The sequence below is a fragment of the Saccoglossus kowalevskii genome, chromosome 8 (genome assembly GCF_978046115.1).
Source record: "Saccoglossus kowalevskii chromosome 8, keSacKowa6.1, whole genome shotgun sequence".
Taxonomy (NCBI): Eukaryota; Metazoa; Hemichordata; class Enteropneusta; family Harrimaniidae; genus Saccoglossus; species Saccoglossus kowalevskii.
The window spans coordinates 24,943,367-24,964,385 of record NC_140648.1 but is presented as its reverse complement, the minus strand read 5'-3'; the positions used below and the strand labels follow the sequence as shown (position 1 = coordinate 24,964,385).

Sequence of the window (21,019 nt, the reverse complement as noted above, 5' to 3'; positions counted from 1 at the left end):
TCAGATATACATTGTATTGAATATGAAATAAACATGATTGAAATCTTACTAGGGTTAACCTAATAAATGACATATTTTCTGCCGTCATTTTTTTACCAACATTTGTTTACAGTGATGAAATTTATTTTGAAAAATGCAAGATCAGTGTGTGGTTCCCCTATATATCGCAATGTTTTACTGAAATTTGACAAACAAAATCTACCGGTAACACCCTAACGGTTATGTTGTATACTGGTTTTTACCCTCCCCCACCGTTAATCTTGTACATTTTTCAATTAGTTTCTTTGGCCTCGCTTTTTCACATTTCCCATTTTCAACGTAATGATTCCAAATTCGGCTTCGCTGGATCGTTATCATATGCGGGTCCAATTAGCGAGCACGTAGGTCCCGCATAAAGTAACGATCCCCTGTGTCGTTCACTAGGGGACAACCAAGGTCTACACTGATAATGTTTACCAGCAATATTCTACCTGCATTTCTACGATTGTGTTTTGTTTTGAACTGATTCTGTAATAAATTATTGTGCTAGTTGTATGTAATGATGTCGCTAAGAGTAACATTTGAGTTCGAACACATGTTTTTATATAAACAGAAATTGTCGCACTATTGTAAACATCGCATAGTGCAAAAATAGTGAATAATATCATTATTATTTTACACTCACTGTCCACCATTGGTGATTCTGCCGAGTAGTCATTTCGCTCAGACTTATGATCGGTAGCCCCAAATTCAAATCATACTTTAGGCTGACCACCAAAAGGGTCGTCCCCTGCTCCGGGCGAGTGTGTTGCAGCCTCAATGCCAATTCCACTTGCCAAGATTTATTCACTAACAAATACACAGGTGCTTGTGTTCGACCGAGCCTGGTTGACGCAAGAAGCGCATTAATTACCATTAGATAGAGAGATGGTCGCACAGCCCTGTCATATAGTCCCAAACATAAATATAACTTCTGTGGCAAAAATGCACAGTGTGTCAGCACTAGCCAGGAAAGACAACAGTGACATTCAATGTTCGGAACTGTCGCCTGGCACTAAAACAATTTATATAAAAAAAATTAACATTGCTCTGCTGATGGGAATCGACCCAAATTTACCAATGTATTCTAGAAAGCGTTTTAATAATAGCTATATTTTACCATATTTTGTAAATATGGTGTACAAATGCTTATATACCATGACGGCATTTAAATAATATTGTGTCCATATATGGGCAGTAAAACTATTAACTAGCTTAGGTTTGCTATGGGATTAGACATTGTTACGCATAGTACGAACTTTGGGTAATTATCGATATTTAGTACGGAGAAAGAAACGGCGGACTGGAGTTGACGTAGTCTGTGTAAGGGTCGGTTCATTTATCGGTAAGTCCAATTCATTCTGTCCGTATTCCATCTTTCTTTTATATCAATATACATTGTCAAGACAAAGACAAAAACTGTGAATGACGTATTATCTGGCGAGAGGGTCTGCAACGGGACGATGCGGCAATACCACGTAGTTAGCAAAAACACTTTAATGAATTAAGCCTGAAGTAACGCATAATTGACGCATTGGCAGATACCCATCCGCAAAAGTAGATTGATCCGTCCATATTTGCATAATATTTTATATATAAGGGCATGTTCTACAGCAGATATCTTCACTTCTCATCTTGTATTGACTGTCGTTTCATCCACATCGCCTATATCTCATCCAGCAACATGGCTTTTGCAGGGAAATGGATCTTCGTGAAAAACGAGAAGATGAGAGAGTTTGCTGTTGCTGCCGGAGCTCCACCAGAGAAAGTTGACCAAATGATTGATGTACCGATAACAGTGGAGTGCACCAGAGATGGCGACTACTATCTGATGTCTTTCACTGGACCCAAGAAAACTATCGTACAGAAGTTCAAACCAGACGAACCATTCACTGAAGAAATCGGTCCATTCGGCAAGACGAGAGTAGCTATTGCTAAAGTAGAAGGTGACAAGATGGCCATCAGGGGAGTCAACGAAGGCGAAGCAGTGGAAAAGAGAGAAGTAATCGGCGACGAACTGATCTTCACATTCATCAAACCTGGTGTTCCATGTGTTGCTAAGCGCTACCTAAAAAGAGTTTGAACATTACTCTATGGCATCATACAGGGATCATCGACTATCCTGAAGTTACCATATTGTCAACGACAATGTTATTTAGTGACTCTTTGCTGCTGAGACCGCAGCGACCGCATATTAACTGATACCATTATGCATTTTCTGCGCATTTCATTTGTAAACTGTGAATTAACAATTATTGGAAATTATTAAAGGTCTTTCATAAACATTACATATTCAATTTGAGGGTGATTCTTTTGCATTTTTTGAAATGTCGAATCTATGTCTGCTACAATGTTAATGTTAATATGTGTACTCGGTGAATTCTAACTTGTTTATCGTTTACCAGTGTAACAACATTTACTGACAGTCTGTATGTATTGACAACCGTACCCACGCAAAATGATTATGCTCCACTTCCCACCCACGCATTGAGACAGTTAGCACGGCAATTTAATGCATAATCAATGAAAAGCATAACCCAATCGTAGAAATACAGGTGAATCAGCTTGAGAGAGAATATTGTTCGCTAATTGAACCCGCATATGCAATAGAATAGAGCACCCTGATAAATTCGTGTTTTCTAGGAACAGTACTAGTGTAAACTAATTTTGGAACCATTACGTACGTTAGAAAATGGTATAAGTGAAGCAGTAAAAGGAGAAACGGGGAGGCCGAAAACAAACTAATTGAAAATGAACTCTGTCGTGAAGCTATAGTCGCATTTACTCTGAAAAATATACTAAATTGTACCATTAGCGCGAGGGTAGAGACCAGAGTGTGTAAATGATCAAATTTAATGTGTAGACTCATACCGTGCTTATGGGGGAAACAATCATACTATTATTACACTACACTCACTGCAACCGTGACGACCATAGGTGGCTACGTAGTAGTCGTTCATAGTCCCGCTACCTTAAGTAACCGAGTAACTTACTCATAACTTTGTTACCCGACAGGGTCTTGTAGTTCGATCATATTCGAATATACAAATGAGTCATATGCAAAGCTGTGTGGAGTTCGAGCGATGATAACAACACACGCTAAAAACGCAAAGGCTCATGGGTAGACGCTTGTTTGTAAACAATGACACTCTATGGCCATCTGACGCATGCGCAGGCGACGACTCCCCCGCTTTAAATATGACAGAAAACACTGCAGTATTTTCGACTGGAATTTACAGGATAAACTGAGTGAACACCATGCAAATGTATCCCGAATGTTTTTAGAACCTGTTTTGTAAACGATTACAGAAAAGTGTTTTCCAGCTTCAGTAATTCATTACTAGTTACCACTTTTGGTGGCTCATTAAGGCAAAGCATTGGATTTCTCAAAACCAAGACACATTCACATTGTGGATCTATATCAGAAAGTATTATTTTTATTTTTTAAGTGTGCAGATTATATAATTTGTGAAAAAATGTATGACGTTTGTTAAAAAAATTATGTTGTACCTTTTCTACACTTCTGGTTTGATGCTGACTAACGCCATTCCAAATCGTATTCACGTTTTGATCGCACCAATGTCAAGTATAATAATTAAGTTCTTTCTAATTTGGTACGAACAGATATAATGAATTTCAAGGCTTTTCTATCTCACTGAACAGTATTTCTCACATAATCACAAAAAATCATTTTTTGGTCAATGATAACAGCATGATGACCACTCATGCTACTGACGGTTTGTAAATAATGAGCAAAAATGTATAATGTATTTGTTTTTAATGTAATCGATACGACTTTACATTTACTACGATTGACACGTAAATGTTAGTAGACAAGCTAAAAATAACATCAATATCTGACTGTCAAAGAGTCTTAAACAAACTTAATGATTATAAATTTCCATACCATCAGCAAACAACAAACCGTCAGAATTAAGATTATCACAAGTGTCATAAATAAAAAAAAATGACCAACGTAAGATACATGGGGTACGCCAGAATGTACATCTGCCCACTCAGAACATAAATTCTTTATAAACCACCTTATTGTGCCGGTAATAGGGTTATGACGTCAGCCATTTATTGAAATTACCACCTACACCAAAACAGTTAGCTTATGTAGCAATAACTCAATGGAAAAAAACATTTCAGGGAAATCGATGTAAATTATATCAACTCACGCGAACTTGTCAGGCCCAAATTGCATGTTGGTCAGGCTGTTACAAGATCTACCGGTAAAATTAGGAAATATATCTTCGTTAATTGGGCGTGTATACAAAATAGTAAGTGGAACGGCAAGCTCGCACGCACATTATTTTAAAAATAAGTTAGGCAAGCAACCACATCTTAGTACTAGTACTTTGCAAGTTGAAATGCCAGATAATTCATCCCTAACTGAATTGATCTTATTATCAAGATGGAAGTGGTCATTTTGACCCCCTTCTGAGGGTCTCGACATATTAATTTTTTGTAGTAGCATTATTAATTATATGAGCTACCTATTTAACTATAACAAATGTTAGCAATCACGTGACATTTGCGCCATGTTTTTTCCCCAGAAAGACACTTAAAAAAAACAAAAAACACTTTGGCCGGCATTTGGGATTTTTGCAAAAAAACACACACAATTTAGGACATTTTTTCCCATGAATGTTTTAACCGACCAACTTGCTATTTTGCATGTATGGCCAAAGTATCTTCTAAAACAAATAACATGTAGTGGGTACTTATTATGACATTTTCAGCCTTCAAAGTTGACACGACAAAGCATTACCTTTTTTTATTTTCAATTTTATTCCCTTTATTCATTCTACTATATTTTCAATTCATTGTTCAATTCTTTGATCTATTCTTGTATTTATTGTTCTATTTTTGATTTATTCTTCGATTTATTTATTTGCGTTTTTAAATTATGGTCCTAATAGCACACCATATATAGTACATTTACCTAATCCATTATCATATCATAATACTAATGCCAAGACAGATTAAATTAATTGGCCAAACCTTTTTTCAGAAAACCTCGAATTTCCCCAATAAACATATTATATAATTTTAAATTCTAATGTGCTAGAATATATGCTTTTTAAATACCATACAGGCTGCAAAACTTGGTAGGGTCCAGCACCTGGATTCAATATTAGACCGTCGAGGAGAGTGTCTGAATGAGACGGATGAATATGGCATGTCAGCGTTACATTACGCTGTCCACTGCAACCAGGTTAGAATGGTGCAAGAACTTTTACTTCGCGGTGCAGGTAAAGTTTTGATATTCACTTTGCAAATTGCTGAAACACCACAAATATCCACTCACATAAATCCAAATACCCCTGCACATGAAGGTGGGGTGGTTGTACTCGGAAATAGCATTCTTAAGGAATTGCTTGCCACCAGAAATCAATTCAACAATCTTATTTCGGCAACACGTATTTGCAAAAAAAATATACCAATTTTTGGCCTTGATTCTAAATTGTAGATCAAGTACCACCATTTACACGATAACACTTAACCATGTTTATTTTATTTTGTAGATAAGTTTTGGTGGTAAATCCATTCATATGGAAGCACAATATCACACCCTGCATATCTATATATTATATATATATATATGTTATATATATGTGAATTACTAGTATATGTTATAATATAATTGATTACATAATAAGATGGCGTCATCGACTAATTTTAGAGCAATTACGTCCCCGTGTTTGGACAATGGCGCACTTTCTCAACTTAGAACTGTTTTGCTTTGTCTTTCGTTTTGATAAGTGTATAACACAAAGAAACCTGGTACATTTAAAGTCTCGAGATCCCCCACAAACTATACGGCGTAATTCGCCCATTTTATTTGATGTGAGTAATAATGCCATATCCAAACATGAATCGAAGATTGTTAATTGCGTGGGAAAAATAAATAAAATTTGAATGAAATTTTAAACTGAGTTAAGTTAGAAAGACTTCTCAAGACTTGCCAGGCGCGTTTAGTCGTTTACAATTTTGAATATTTCTAATAATAATACACTAATAATGATTACGCATCTATCAATAATTATTGACGTCGCCATTTTTGCCATCTGACAGTCGATTTTAGGTACTGTGCCCTCACCGAGTTATTTCAGTAGCGAATCAACATTTTTCGCAGACGACTTTTTTAAATTATCTGGTACATTGCAGATATTGACGTCATTATGGAAGAGTATTCGGTCACACCGCTACATATCGCTGCTAAGGGAAATAACGAATATCTGACAAAGTTTTTAGTTGGACATGGTGCGAATATCCACAGTAGAGACAGCAAAGGAGCAACCCCTCTGCACTTGGCTGCCAGGAAGGGTAATGTCAATGTCACAGAGGTGTTGTTGCAGTGCAAAGGTGCCGACCCCAATGTCCGCGACGAAGACTTCTCAACCCCATTACACCAAGCGGCAAGCCAAGGAAAACTGACGATTTGCAAAATATTGGTACGACAGATTCTTTTTACTGGTTTTAAAATAGCATTTGATTCGTGCAATGAAACAATCAGGGAAATCTTGCCGCGTCGTGTACGATGTGAGTCCCGTGTTACGTATACAACGCGTGTAAAATAAATTGTGTATTCACACGAAGTTCGAGCGCGTGCAGAAGAACGAATCAGTCTCTGTCTACTACTCTGCTTGTACTCATGGCAAAGCAAAGGCGTGTATTTACCAAATGACGTTACCCAGTATTCGGTCATGTGATTCGATTCGGACACAAACTAAAATGGTGGCAGACGTCTTTATAATGGTTGTGGCGTTGAAATGATTTCTCATTTATTCAGGCAATACACTTCATTGAGATTCACAAAAAAAAAACACCGAAAATCACAGCAACGTTAACGCACTTGGGGTCGAAACTGTCTTTATCACCTTCGTTTGATCTCTTTTCACGCGCTGTGCCGCGTTCTATAATTGCGCCATTTCTATTAGTATGGTTTCTATACCAATATCTCGTCATAATCGTGAGAAGGGCTATACATATTCTGAAAGCATAGATACAAGGAAAAAGTGAATAATATTAGCTAACAGAATATGTGACATTATACAAATTATATAAATGATGTTACAAACATGATATTTGGATGTGTCCACATACACTATTGATACAACATACCATTTTTTTATATTTTATAAATCTCACAATTGAAACTGAATCTATTCTTCGATTGAATAACGATGTACTATGACCATTCATTGGCTGGTTAGATTCAACTGTTATTGAAATCAAAAAATATTTATCAAAATGAATGGAATGCGTTTGTTGTGTTGATAGTGCCTCGGTTTTCAAAATACTTATGAATTTTTAAAAATAATTTAGCCTGACATCAGACCCTACTTGTTGTTGGTTTTGAAGTAACGCAGAGGGCGCAACTCACGCGACCTTGTCGGGCTAGAAATAATTAATTATACAGCGAAAGGCATAAGGCGAAGATGTTATAAACGTTTTATAAATATATGTATATCAAAATGACTGGTAGTAAAACATGAATGATTGTGGATTGCATACATCGTTTTTTATTTACAGATTGATCACGGCGGATTACTACGAGCGAAAGAAATTAACCACACTACTCCGCTCATACATGCCGCTAGTGGAGGTCATACCGATGTCATGGCACTAATTGTGGAAAAAGGTATGATATGAAAGAATAAAATAAATTCGTCATGGTCGCTGGGAAGGTAATACTTATCTGTTGCTGTTGAATTATATGGTTGAAATAGTAGTTGTTCTAATTAAGCTTTTCTTAACTCGATATTTTATACTCAATTTCAGCTATAGGGGTGGGTTATCATCCCAAAGAACTGATAGGCGACTCCGATGACGAGGGTAACTCCGTCTTTCACGTTGCCGTCGGAAATGGTCACTTGGAGGTGTGTTATAATAAATTACCATTCCTATGGTTTTGTCAACATATCAATCAATTATCGATTGATCGATCAGCCAATCAATATATCAACATATCAATCAATAAGTGAATGAATAAATCAATCAATCAATCGGCCAGTCGGTGTCATTCAATCAATTAGTCAGTGAATCAACTGATGAATCACAATTTAGAATTTGCCATATACCATAAGATTATGTGATGAAGTTGTTAAAGCGGGAGGGTCGTCACCTGCGCACGCGCGGGAATTGAGTCCCAAGTGACGATAACAACACACGCTAAAAACGCAAAGACTCATGGGTAGAAGCTTGTTTGTAAACAATGACACGCTATCGCCATCTGACGCATGCGCAGGTGACGACTCACCCGCTTTAATATTTCCGCAAACAATATTGTCCGTCTTTGCAGGCTGTTAGGCTTTGTCTGGATTACGGTGCTGAGGTGGATATGAGAAAAGGTAATCTATTCACAGCACTTCACATATCAGCCGTCAATGGTTATCTTGATGTGGCTAAATTATTGGTGAAAAGAGGCGCTACAGTGAACGCCAAAGACGACGAACAGATGACGCCACTGCATAGGTAAGACGGCAGCGGCACGTGATCTAGTTGTTGGAAAACTGAGCTCAACTCCTACAAGGGGTTTGTAACACGACACCCGCGGGGAATACTCCCATAGTTAGGTATGGGCCGTTGTTTTGACCCCTATTTTCACGGCCGCTTTTCAACTGTCTGCGGAGCACACCCGCCTGAAATCAAAGTGAGTGAGTGAGTAATATGAGGTTATTACGAGGATACCTCAAAGTATGCACGAGGACAGTACAACTGGACTATCGACCGACGCGCAACAGAGGTCGATGCGCGGCGTACTGTCTGAATGTATACTTTGAGGTATTCTCGTAATAATCTTATTATTATACATCTTTCCCTTTCAAGGAAACACCATGGGAATGCCAAATCCAAAAAGTTTAGAACAGAATCAGCGAACTTCTTTGTGTGAAGTCCGGTCAAACTCTGGTGGCAGCTATGTTTGTTTTTATTATTATAGGACGCTCATGCGTGTAATCATTCCATATTTGGAATTCGCATTTCCTAATATGGTAGGATGAAAATACCCCGTAAAATACCGCAAAATTACGGCACGCTGTAACGTATGGTGTTACGGTGACAGATGTATAATAATAGAAGTTATCAGTATTCATATAAACGTTCTTCTTTTTATATCAGGGCTGCCCTGTACAACCGTTCTGATGTCATTAATTTATTGGTTCATTCTGGCGCTGATATCGAAGCAAGAGATTTTGAACATTTCACGCCATTGATGGCATCGGCATGGAAAGGGCAATGCGACGCTGGACTCTGCTTGTTGAAAGCTGGTGCCGATATTACTGCGACGGACCACCTGAAGAAAAGTTGTCTCCATTGGTCTGTTGAGGGGAGCTTCCATGGATACATAAAACTGATGATGGAGACTGGCGGTGGGATTCTTTTGAATAGGAAAGACGTACACGATCAGTCAGCTCTTCACTATGCTGCAAAACTTGGCAATAATCTGGTAAAGTGTTTCCCTTCTGGTAAAGTGTTTGAGCTTAGAGTTGCGAATTTGGAAACCAAACCTAACTAGGGGCTTCTACTGGAGTATTGATTTCCTTAGTACTGACACGTTAGAACGTTATATTTCGATAGCGGGCGGTGATATCTCGAGATAGCACTGCACCAATCGTCCAGAGAAAGACCTGAGCGAATAGGCGTTGGGTCACGTAAAATTGATTGACCTTAGACCAAAAAAAAACTTATGTTGCCCTCAAGTCGGAAAATTAAAAAATTGGGTCGGTCGGTCGGATTTTTTTCCAGAGAAATACAGATGAACCCGAGGTTCAAAGTCGCGATCCGATATTTCATATTTTTCGGTCGGTCGCTGAGAGCAAAAAAACATTTTTTTTGGCCTTATAAGACAAAATCTAATTTTTGATCAGCAAAATCTGATGCCTTGAAATATTTAATAAACATATGACGGCACCATAAAAGCCTGCTCACTTTGAACTGATCTGTTAAATCCTTCTCTTCAGATGGATGACGATATTTGTCAAGCCGAGTTCACACAGTTCGATTTTTTCTGATGAGGCTCTTTTCATAAAATTAAGGTCGTATGAATCAGCTTTTAAATGGAGTGGGTGTATAGCGACGGAACCCCGCGTATGTTTTAGGTTACTTTTGTGTTGATGTCGACAATCTTCAATATATGTCCTTTCTTATATGTTTTCTTGCATTCAGATATTGAAATTTCTAATTTCCCATGGTGCATCACTGGATTCCAAAGACCGTGAAGATAGAACAGCGCTTCACATTGCCTCACAGTACGCCATCTTGTTTATTTTCATCTCTCAGATTTGATCTGTTCGACAATCGCAAGAATGTGGTTTACCGGAACAATACTTTTCTTTTCTCTCATTTTTGTAGATACGGACACGTGAACTGTGTACGTTCATTGGTGGAAGCGAGTCCCACGCAACTAAACGAAGACGATGGCGATGGTTACACGCCACTGTTGCTGGCCAGTTTCTATGGAAACGAGAAGGTTGTGTCGTATTTGTTGAAAGTGGGAGCTGACATCAGCAGCAGGCACGCCAGTTCTAGTTTGAGAGAGAATACAATCGTTGAAATTGATTGTGTTTTTTTAATTATATTTACCGAATTTTCTTTATTTCTAACAGAGACGACAGTCGAATGTCTGCTCTCTCATTGGCTGCCTATTCTGGCCACGTGGATGCTGTTTTAACGTTGTTGAAGAACCACGCAGATATTGATAGTATGGATAAAAACAAGGTTAGTTGAGTCACTTGCTTTGAACTTGGACTTATTTATCGACATGCACAAAACTGTCATATAATTAGCAATCTATCCTGTACTTTGACTATTCGAAATGACATACACACAGACTGCAGTATGCGGTAGTTGTTATACTCACGTGCCTTGGTTTATTACCGAATTCCTCTTTTATAATGGTCGTTGTCGACGATTAATACAATTAATGCATGTCAGGTGTTCCAGGAAAACACTGTAAGACCGCGTAAATAATCAACCTACATGATTACAAATGTTCGACCACATATTCTGAAACCTTTCTCAAATTTCTCTACAGAATACACCACTGCACCACAGCGCCGCCAGTGGTCACATTGACGTGACATCATTACTTCTCAACAAATGTGCTGACGTCACGCTTGAAAACGAAACGGGACAAACGCCACTCGAACTAGCTATTGAGAACCTTCAAGCTGGCACTTCCGCAGAAATACTTCAACACAAAAGGTTGAATAAATAGACCTTGGACGCAAATGGCCGCCGAAATCTCGTTGGAAGCGAGAGAGTCACGAGACTTATTTTTGTTCTATTCTCTCCCACCATCGTGTTTACTGTTCCACTGTAACCATGGTATTTGTATAAGTGGACACGATCGCAGCGGCAATTTGCTTCTAAGTTATATTTAGAATTTATCAATGGTTTCACAATTTTTTCTCGAGGACACATATTGCACCCACACCACATGAAAAATACGTCAGCATTTTACGTTCGTAGTGAGAACCCTGGGGTTCCCCGTTTTTCTATCGTTCTGATTCTAGCCAAATTTCGATTATGATTCTGTCTGTAGTTGGCGCCTTTCTCTTTCCCATATCGGCAGTGACGGCGAAGAGCCCATCAAGAAACTGATTGAAAAGCTCCCAGATGTAGCATTGGTTGCGTTTGATCAATGTGTGCAGTATTCTCACACTGATAAGACGGACCCTGAATTAACGGTAAACAACCTATCGAATCCCATCGTGACCTATACCGAATGTATAAACTCATATCACCTACCCCAATAACGGTAAACAACCTATCAAATCCCATCGTGACCTATACCGAATGTATAAACTCATATCACCTACCCCAATAACGGTAAACAACCTATCAAATCCCATCGTGATCTATACCGAATGTATAAACTCATATCACCTACCCCAATAACGGTAAACAACCTATCAAATCCCATCGTGACCTATACCGAATGTATAAACTCATATCACCTACCCCAATAACGGTAAACAACCTATCAAATCCTATCGTGACCTATACCGAATGTATAAACTCATATCACCTACCCCAATAACGGTAAACAACCTATCAAATCCTATCGTGACCTATACCCAATGTATAAACTCATATCACCTACCCCAATAACGGTAAACAACCTATCAAATCCCATCGTGACCTATACCGAATGTATAAACTCATATCACCTACCCCAATAACGGTAAACAACCTATCAAATCCCATCGTAACCTATACCGAATGTATAAACTCATATCACCTACCCCAATAACGGTAAACAACCTATCAAATCCCATCGTGACCTATACCGAATGTATAAACTCATATCACCTACCCCATTAACGGTAAACAACCTATCAAATCCCATCGTGACCTATACCGAATGTATAAACTCATATCACCTACCCCATTAACGGTAAACAACCTATCAAATCCCATCGTGACCTATACCGAATGTATAAACTCATATCACCTACCCCAATAACGGTAAACAACCTATCAAATCCCATCGTGACCTATACCGAATGTATAAACTCATATCACCTACCCCAATAACGGTAAACAACCTATCAAATCCCATCGTGACCTATACCGAATGTATAAACTCATATCACCTACCCCAATAACGGTAAACAACCTATCAAATCCCATCGTGACCTATACCGAATGTATAAACTCATATCACCTACCCCACTAACGGTAAACAACCTATCAAATCCTATCGTGACCTATACCGAATGTATAAACTCATATCACTTACCCCAATAACGGTAAACAACCTATCAAATCCCATCGTGACCTATACCGAATGTATAAACTCATATCACCTACCGCAATAACGGTAAACAACCTATCAAATCCTATCGTGACCTATACCGAATGTATAAACTCATATCACCTACCCCAATAACGGTAAACAACCTATCAAATCCCATCGTGACCTATACCGAATGTATAAACTCATATCACCTACCCCAATAACGGTAAACAACCTATCAAATCCCATCGTGACCTATACCGAATGTATAAACTCATATCACCTACCCCATTAACGGTAAACAACCTATCAAATCCTATCGTGACCTATACCGAATGTATAAACTCATATCACCTACCCCAATAACGGTAAACAACCTATCAAATCCCATCGTGACCTATACCGAATGTATAAACTCATATCACCTACCCCATTAACGGTAAACAACCTATCAAATCCCATCGTGACCTATACCGAATGTATAAACTCATATCACCTACCCCAATAACGGTAAACAACCTATCAAATCCTATCGTGACCTATACCGAATGTATAAACTCATATCACCTACCCCAATAACGGTAAACAACCTATCAAATCCCATCGTGACCTATACCGAATCTATAAACTCATATCACCTACCCCAATAACGGTAAACAACCACAGGGAGCCCAGGAACTATGATCAACTGTACGCACTCCCTATAAGGGGGGGGGGTATCGGCTGGTATCTAGTGTAATAATAACAACCTTTATTGATATCGTATCCATTCTGGGATCTAGATTAGAATACAATAAGGATATAAGGAACAATAAAATACATAAGTAATAATAATAATAAAAAAGAAATAAATAGTAATACTGTGAAAATATTATTATATAAATATTTTTTGGTGTTATTTTGAGGCAGCTGGTAAATTGCTTTTCATGAAATTCTCTCTTTTATTGACACAGTCGCTGATAAACTTGGCAATTGCTTGGACGGTTTCAGAATTTTTGTTATTGAGAAGTGCTTTCAGATTACCGGATAAGTTTACGTTTTCAAACAAAGCATCTCTTTCAAATTTGTACTGGTTACAATTGAAGAGGAAGTGTTCTTCATCTTCAATTTCATTGGAGTCACAGACAGGGCATGTTCTATTTAAGACATCTATGTTGTGATATCGCCCAACTTCAATCTGAAGTATGTGGGCACTTATCCTCAGTTTAGTCATAGATGATCTGTGGACGGGGTTTTTAATAATTTCAAGGTATTTTTCAAGTGCAAAATCAGTTTTCAGCTGTCTGTAGGTACGAAGTTTATTTTTGTGATTAGTGCTTTTATTGTCATTATGCATTGTTTCTGTGCAGTGTTTCTCAAACATATTTTTTAGTTTTTTTTGTAGCTAATGGGATAATACTGTTTTTTTCGCAAACATCACTAATTTCTAAAAGGTTCAGTAATTTTTTTATGCCTGTGGTCCAATTACTGACGTGTAAGAAATAGACAAGGGATGAAGGCTCCGGCGAGCTCATATTTTTTAAACTTGGAAAAACAGACGAACAGAATGAAAAATAAAATCTATAAAAAATACCAGGTTGAAGAATATTAGTTGCTCTTTTAAATTTCGTCAAAGCCTTACCTATATCTGCAGAATAAATCAAGAAAACTACGTTGGCCCGAACGTACGGCACAGTTGGAGGCGTAGCCTGTTCAGCATTTGTCAACAACCAATCACAAGACTGGTTACGAACCATATGTGCCGTGCGTTCAGGTAAACCGTTAATTATTCATAAATGGAGTCCATTTGTGTAGTTTTCTTGATTTATTCTGCAGATATAGGTAAAATATAGGAAAGACTTTGGCGAAATTTGAAAGAGCAACTAATATTCTTCAACCTGGTATTTGTTATAGATTTTATTTTTCATTCTGTTTTTTCCAGTTTAAAAAATATGAGCTCCCTGGAGCCTTCATCCCTTGTCTATTTTTACACTAGTCACCAGCCGATACCCACCCCGCTCATAGGGAGTGCGTACAGTTGATCATAGTTCCTGGGCTCCCTGTGAAACAACCTTAAAAATCCCACCGTGACCTATACCGAGTGTCGGTAGCAGCCCATATCACATATTATAATAACACTAACAACATATCGAATACCAGTTACAGTATCTCGACAATAGCTGGTAGCAACACACATCACCTATTCTAGCAATGGTAACAACCAATACATCACGTACTCCAATCCACCCATCAAATTCCACCTATTCCAAATGTCGGCAGCAAACCATATCACCAACAACAATAACGGTAAACAACCCATCAACTACCACATATAACGAATGTGGGTATCAACCCATGTCACCAACCTAAATAATAGTAGTCTATCTAATATCTTCTACTAGTATCCCGAATAAAAAAAAACCTATTCGAACATTAACCGCAATGTCTCATATAACTTGTTGCTTTTACTGACTCGTCACGATTGTGTCGGGAGTACACATGATTACTCGTACTTCGTAACACTCCGACATTCAATGTAATACTTTCGGTAAATTATACTATGATTTTACGTACTGAAATGTATTGATTGTTTTGTACAGGATTACTTTTTCCCCGATTTGTAGAAATCTGAAAAACGCGTTTCATAACTTGTCCCTTTATTTAGTTTCATGTCGTATCCAAGATGGCGGCATAAACGTCATTTTGACATCACTGAAGCACGCCGTCACTAGAGGGCGAGATTTGAAGGAATAGTGGATCGTAGTTTTGATAAACTAGATGACTGGTCGTATTATGTTTCTAATGTTGCGTGTTATTGTTTACAGGTAGTTTACGACTATCACTTCGTCTTTCCAAATCCAGATGACAATTTAAAAAAGAAACCGAAGCAAAGGTGGAGTGCGCTCAAGGTGACAATATACAATGTCTGTTTGACGATATTAAATGTTGTTCTTCTTCACCATGTTTAGTATTATCACATTGTATAATCAAAGACAATAGAAAATTTAATGTCTTTGGTATAATTGAGGCAGACCATAATGTCCTAGCAGAGTCTACTAGATTGTTACTGTGAATGTTATATGATAGGCCCATATGTGTAGCAGAATGTGTTCACTTTTTTTCGAGACACCTGACGCTACTACGTTTCTGTATGCCTTGAGGGCCGAATACCGTTCTCTCGGCTGATTTTGTATAGTGTTTGACTGTATGTTGTGGCTGACATTTGTGTGTTTTATTTATTTCAACTTCCTTAATGGACTAGGAAAATAGATGTCGATCGGGCATTGCAGTATTTCTAAGTTGATAATGTTTTGCATATTTTTCAGACAATGGTTAATCACGGCAGAGAATCGTTGTTATCGCACGAACTTGCACAAAAACTGATACGGAGGAAATGGTAATACTGTCAGAATATTTTTAAATGTGAATATCATATATAACCAAGCATTTAAAGAGTTTACCAACATACTTTTCGATCGCCTACAACCAGTGTAGATTGCTAGGAATTATAAATGTGATAATATAGTTACTGTATGTGATCTATAACAATCGCTGTGCTAAACGTTTCAGGCAGTGACCCTTCTAGAATCTTTCGGTTGGTGTCGTTTATTCCGTTTCATGTTCGACTTCTGTTTCATATTGCAGGACGAATTTTGCGTTCCCCTTTCTCATTGCCGACTTTATATGTTATTTGTTGTTTTTGATATTACTTACTCTATATGCCAATCTTAATGGTCATATCAATACATGGATTCTAGATGAAAGGGGATGTCCGGCAAATGACACAGAGTATTATGACATGGTAAGGCTACACGTGGCGTGCCAACCACTGCAAAGCATACCCACATCTTACGTACGGAATTACTGGTACCAGACGATACCTGGATTATGGTTGTTGTCAGTGCATACATATTCGAAAAAGTGTGTGTATCAGTCATATTCAATGTTCCCCTCATGTGTACGGATCGTTTAAATACAAACCCACCATGATTCTTTCACGTTAGGAATTCCTGTTTTTTTTTTTCACCTGGAAAATTACCAATGAGCGTGTTTTTAACATACCATGTCGCTTGCTCGTTAAAGGGAGGTGGTCGTCGCGCCGCCTCTTGTTTGATATAGGACTACCAGCGACGTACACAAAGTGTAAAATACATTGTTTGTCTACTTGAATTTCGAGCACGCGCTGCACGACGAACGCCGCCCTTTAACTTTTCGCCTGTATCTGGATTTTTGCTATATTAAATTTTTCAACATTTGTGGATGTCGTGTAGTAGCTGATTACGATTAGGGAAAAAAGTCCTATAATTGAGTGTTATAAATCACCACTCTCAGAATTAGAGATATTATGACATCATAAATAGTTTTACGTTACCGCACCACAATATCCACAGCTTCATATTGGATTCAGCGAAGGGTCTCGACGCGAATCAGCCTCGCCTCGCCAATTATCTTGCCATAAAACCTTTCTAATCTAATATGGCGATGTGCCGGGTTCATTATCGTTTAAATAATAGACCAAGAACGGGGTGTGCGCAACCGATCGAGACGCAGCCTAGCGAAAAAATCTGAATATTATAGCAAATATGCACAATGTCCCCAGAAGTCGCTATTATGTCGTTTACGCGTAAAGCGTAACACGGACGGCTGCGTCCCGCCCTGTCCCAATCCCGTTATCACATAATATTGTCGTCTTTTTCTCTGCAATCATATCATACCAGCTACAACTGCATAGTCTGTCTTATACTATACATGGTTAATGTCTATGATGGGCATTATCAATTAATCAATGCGATACACGGCAAGTTTCCACATAACATGACGTCATTGTACCAAACTGATTTGTATTCTTTATTGTTGTTTTACAGGATGGCAAACCAGTAGCCCAGACAGATTTCCTAACATTGGTGCAACTTTGTATTTTCATCTACTGTTTATTCCAACTCGTGAAAGAAATAATTGAAATACACAACATGGTAAATTGTTTGTTTCATATATATTGCTGTTTGAGAATCTAGTATATATATAATATATATATTATTACTATATATATACATATATATATATATATATATATATATATATATATATATATATATATATATATATATATATATATATATATATATATATATATATATATATGACGACTCCCCCGCTTTAAGGTGAAATATGATACACATGATTTGTCCTAGCTTTTGATTTTTTATCAAATTAAAGGGGAACCTTCCAAGCCCAGGGATTGTACCAAAGAATCATGTGACAATATTGTTTATGTTATTTACAAAGTTGATCTATTTTTTGTTATCCATTGTAATTTTAATCCAGAAAGTAAATTTGGTGTGAGATTAGGCTTATCTGGAAGTGCCCTTAAACTCAATCTCCCGACAGAAACACTTCGCGTTTAGTCCACGCATCTATGGCTGTCGACTTTTTACCCCTCTCCGACGATTACTGGAATGATACTCCTTAAACCGTGGTTCTCGACATTTTTCGGCTTTCCGACGATTATCGGATTAGTTATTTATGCTGGATTTTTTTTTTACTTTTGCTAATCCACGGATATTCGTAGTGATTTCTTTCAGAACAATGCAAAAAAAGCAACATCAGGTTCACAAATACTGCAGGTAATCACATGAGATAAACAATACATGGACGACGGTAACGCATCGCGTGGGTGGCCAGTTACAGTAACACCGGTGTTTCTTTATTCAGTTTTCCTAGTGATTTCATGGTACATTTTAATGGGCTATTAAAGGCCGTGTAATTTCTACTGATATCGATGTTGTTTCAATAGACGCACAAATGCCACTGAGATCTCGTTCAGAGCGAGACTTGTTTTGGCTCCACAAATAGTGTTGCTGAAGACCTAAAAACGAGTGTCAGTGCAGTGCGTGCACGTGTTGCGTTCGATTATGCAAATTTCTCACTGACAGCGCCTGGCGGCAAACTAGCGATATTTACAAAGTACAACAATAAAATACAATAAATAATACAATGAGTACAATAAAGAAAATTAAGTTAACTGAGTTAAGTTACATTTTTTCAAACAAAACATTTACTTTTTTCAGGAATGGGAATATTTTAAAAGTTTCAAGAACTACACTGATTGGTGTTTATACTTCACTGCTGCCATATTTGCCCTTCCACCAGGCCAGAAACCATGCGATTGGCAATGGCGTAATGGTACCATTGCCGTATTTCTAGCCTGGATGAATTTTATACTGTACATTGGAACGTAAGTAACTCACAACATGCATGAATTCATGTACAATTTTACCCAGCATTCGGATCCATTAATTTCTGAGCAAATTGTTAGGATGTTTGAAAAAACAAGTTGGGGCACGACATTATATTTTGAGGAGATTTCAATTATAGATACTCAAATGTTTTCGTGCGTACTAATCATCAGTCTACATATTTTGTGTGATTAACAAGGTGTTTATTCTCTACTATGAATCTGTGTTAAAACAAAATTCAATACAAAAAACAATGCTTCATCGTTGAATATATGAATATTTTATGTATATGCTAAACATTGACTTGTTATTGTTACTGAAATATGATATGTGCTTAGCTTAAAGGGTGTATATTTCTCTAAATCATATTCATATCTTTGCGTAGGTTTGACATGTTTGGAATCTACGTTCTGATGTTTTTCTCAGTTTTGAAGTCGTTCACGAAAGTAAGATTTACTTTTAATTCTTTTCGAATCTGTTGAGTATTCGTTATGAACATTAATAATTATCAACATATATCTGAATATTGTTATGTTTCCACACACATTATCATAATTATTTTGCAGGTTATCGTTGTGTTCATTTTATTCGTCTGTGCATTCGGGTCTTCATTCTTCATAATGATGTCACGTTTAGTAAGTATACGCTTTTTCGCAACATGTGATACTATTAAAAATAGTTCATCTATTTAAACAATTGTGTCCTGGCCATCAATCTATAATAACAAAACACAGCGAAGTGAACAAGTTGACTCAAATAATATATTTCTTGTGTTTCTCCAGGAACAATTTCAAGATTTTGGACAGTCTTTACTTAAAGTATGTTTAATGACAATTGGAGAGTTTGATTATGGTGAAATGTTCTATTCTGTAAATCTATATCCATTCTCAGCAACTTCCCGTATACTATTAGTTATATGCATACTACTTATGCCCATTGTACTCATGAATCTAATGGTAAGTACCTTTCTTGGACATAATTGCAAACACTTCTGTCACATGAGATTATCTGATTCTATTGAAATGCAACTCGTGGTAAACTGACATGTGTAAATAATCAATGTATATACCCACGATTCAAATCCATCAACTGTAACTACGATTTGTTGGGGTTTTATTCTCTCTACAGATTGGTATCGCTGTTGGTGACATAGAGAAGGTACAGAAGAATGCATATATGGAGAAACTAGAAATGATGGTACTGACGATTCAATAATATATTCTAACCAATGAATAAATTGTATAAATTCACGCATAATAATAATTATATATAACTTTGAGATGACTGTATTCCCTTTGAACTTTGTGACTTAAGCTTTGGATACATTGTTAAGCGTTAGCGTAGAAATAATTTTCTCTGTTATTAATTTTGTGTCGCATCGCGAAAACAAAAATACTGTATTTTTAGGTGAATCTTATTGAAAACATTGAGAAAAATCTACCATTATGGATGAAGAGAAGAGTTTATGTTGCCATGGAAATAGTGACGCCAAATAAAAAAAGAAAGAAAAGAGGCCCGAAGGTATTAATTAGGTTTGAAAACCTTATTCACTGTCATTGCAATTTCATATTCAGATACCAGTATATCAATGTTGTGCAGGACGACTATTGTATAATTACCAATACATATATCAATAAACTGGTATTTGACATCAGCCATATTAATTTACACATAATTTATTGCCACAGATACGACGCCCACTCTACAGTAGTAGCAGATCCAGAATGAATTCCAAATTCAAGAGTGAAGCCGAGAACGAGAAAATGAAATCTAACGAACGATATGATAAATTACGAGAGGGGCTAGTTAAACTGGATAATAGGTATGACGTCATCTGCTATATGTAAAAGCTCGTGGAAATTATTCGAATCTTCAAACTATATCTATATCATCAACTGTAATTCTCTTTCAGACAAAAAACGATATCGATGCTGTTGGAACAACAGAATGAACTGTTAGGAAAAATGAGTGAGAAAATGGGAATTAGTGCTGATGAATGAAGACCACGTCACGTGACTTGATTGAAACTGATGAC

General features: G+C 37.3%; 2 protein-coding genes across 2 annotated transcripts; both read left to right on the top strand.

Annotated features, from left to right (window-relative positions):
* The first annotated feature begins 1,636 nt into the window (after positions 1 to 1,636).
* On the top strand, positions 1,637 to 2,306 carry LOC146739474 (uncharacterized). The gene has a single exon (XM_085502969.1). The coding sequence runs from the start codon at positions 1,703 to 1,705 to the stop codon at positions 2,099 to 2,101; it is 399 nt and encodes a 132-aa protein (XP_085359095.1). The 5' UTR covers positions 1,637 to 1,702; the 3' UTR covers positions 2,102 to 2,306.
* A 2,939-nt stretch (positions 2,307 to 5,245) lies between these two features.
* On the top strand, positions 5,246 to 20,984 carry LOC146739473 (transient receptor potential cation channel subfamily A member 1-like). The gene is made up of 23 exons (XM_085502806.1): positions 5,246 to 5,276; positions 6,193 to 6,479; positions 7,561 to 7,669; positions 7,810 to 7,907; positions 8,330 to 8,502; positions 9,148 to 9,475; positions 10,195 to 10,277; positions 10,381 to 10,542; positions 10,635 to 10,746; positions 11,063 to 11,232; positions 11,573 to 11,717; positions 15,574 to 15,657; positions 16,075 to 16,145; positions 16,394 to 16,550; positions 17,614 to 17,721; positions 18,817 to 18,983; positions 19,370 to 19,430; positions 19,551 to 19,619; positions 19,767 to 19,940; positions 20,113 to 20,181; positions 20,392 to 20,505; positions 20,673 to 20,806; positions 20,897 to 20,984. The coding sequence occupies exons 1-23, from the start codon at positions 5,246 to 5,248 to the stop codon at positions 20,982 to 20,984; spliced, it is 2,994 nt and encodes a 997-aa protein (XP_085358932.1).
* The last annotated feature ends 35 nt before the right edge of the window (positions 20,985 to 21,019 follow it).

Coding starts and splice junctions, on each gene's coding strand:
- LOC146739474 (XM_085502969.1), top strand. CDS start 1,703: ATGGCTTTTGCAGGGAAATGGATCTTCGTGAAAAACGAGAAGATGAGA.
- LOC146739473 (XM_085502806.1), top strand. CDS start 5,246: ATGGTGCAAGAACTTTTACTTCGCGGTGCAG. Junction 8,503..9,147: donor CAGATGACGCCACTGCATAG/GTAAGACGGCAG, acceptor TTTTTATATCAG/GGCTGCCCTGTACAACCGTT. Junction 20,506..20,672: donor GAAAGAAAAGAGGCCCGAAG/GTATTAATTAGG, acceptor TTATTGCCACAG/ATACGACGCCCACTCTACAG.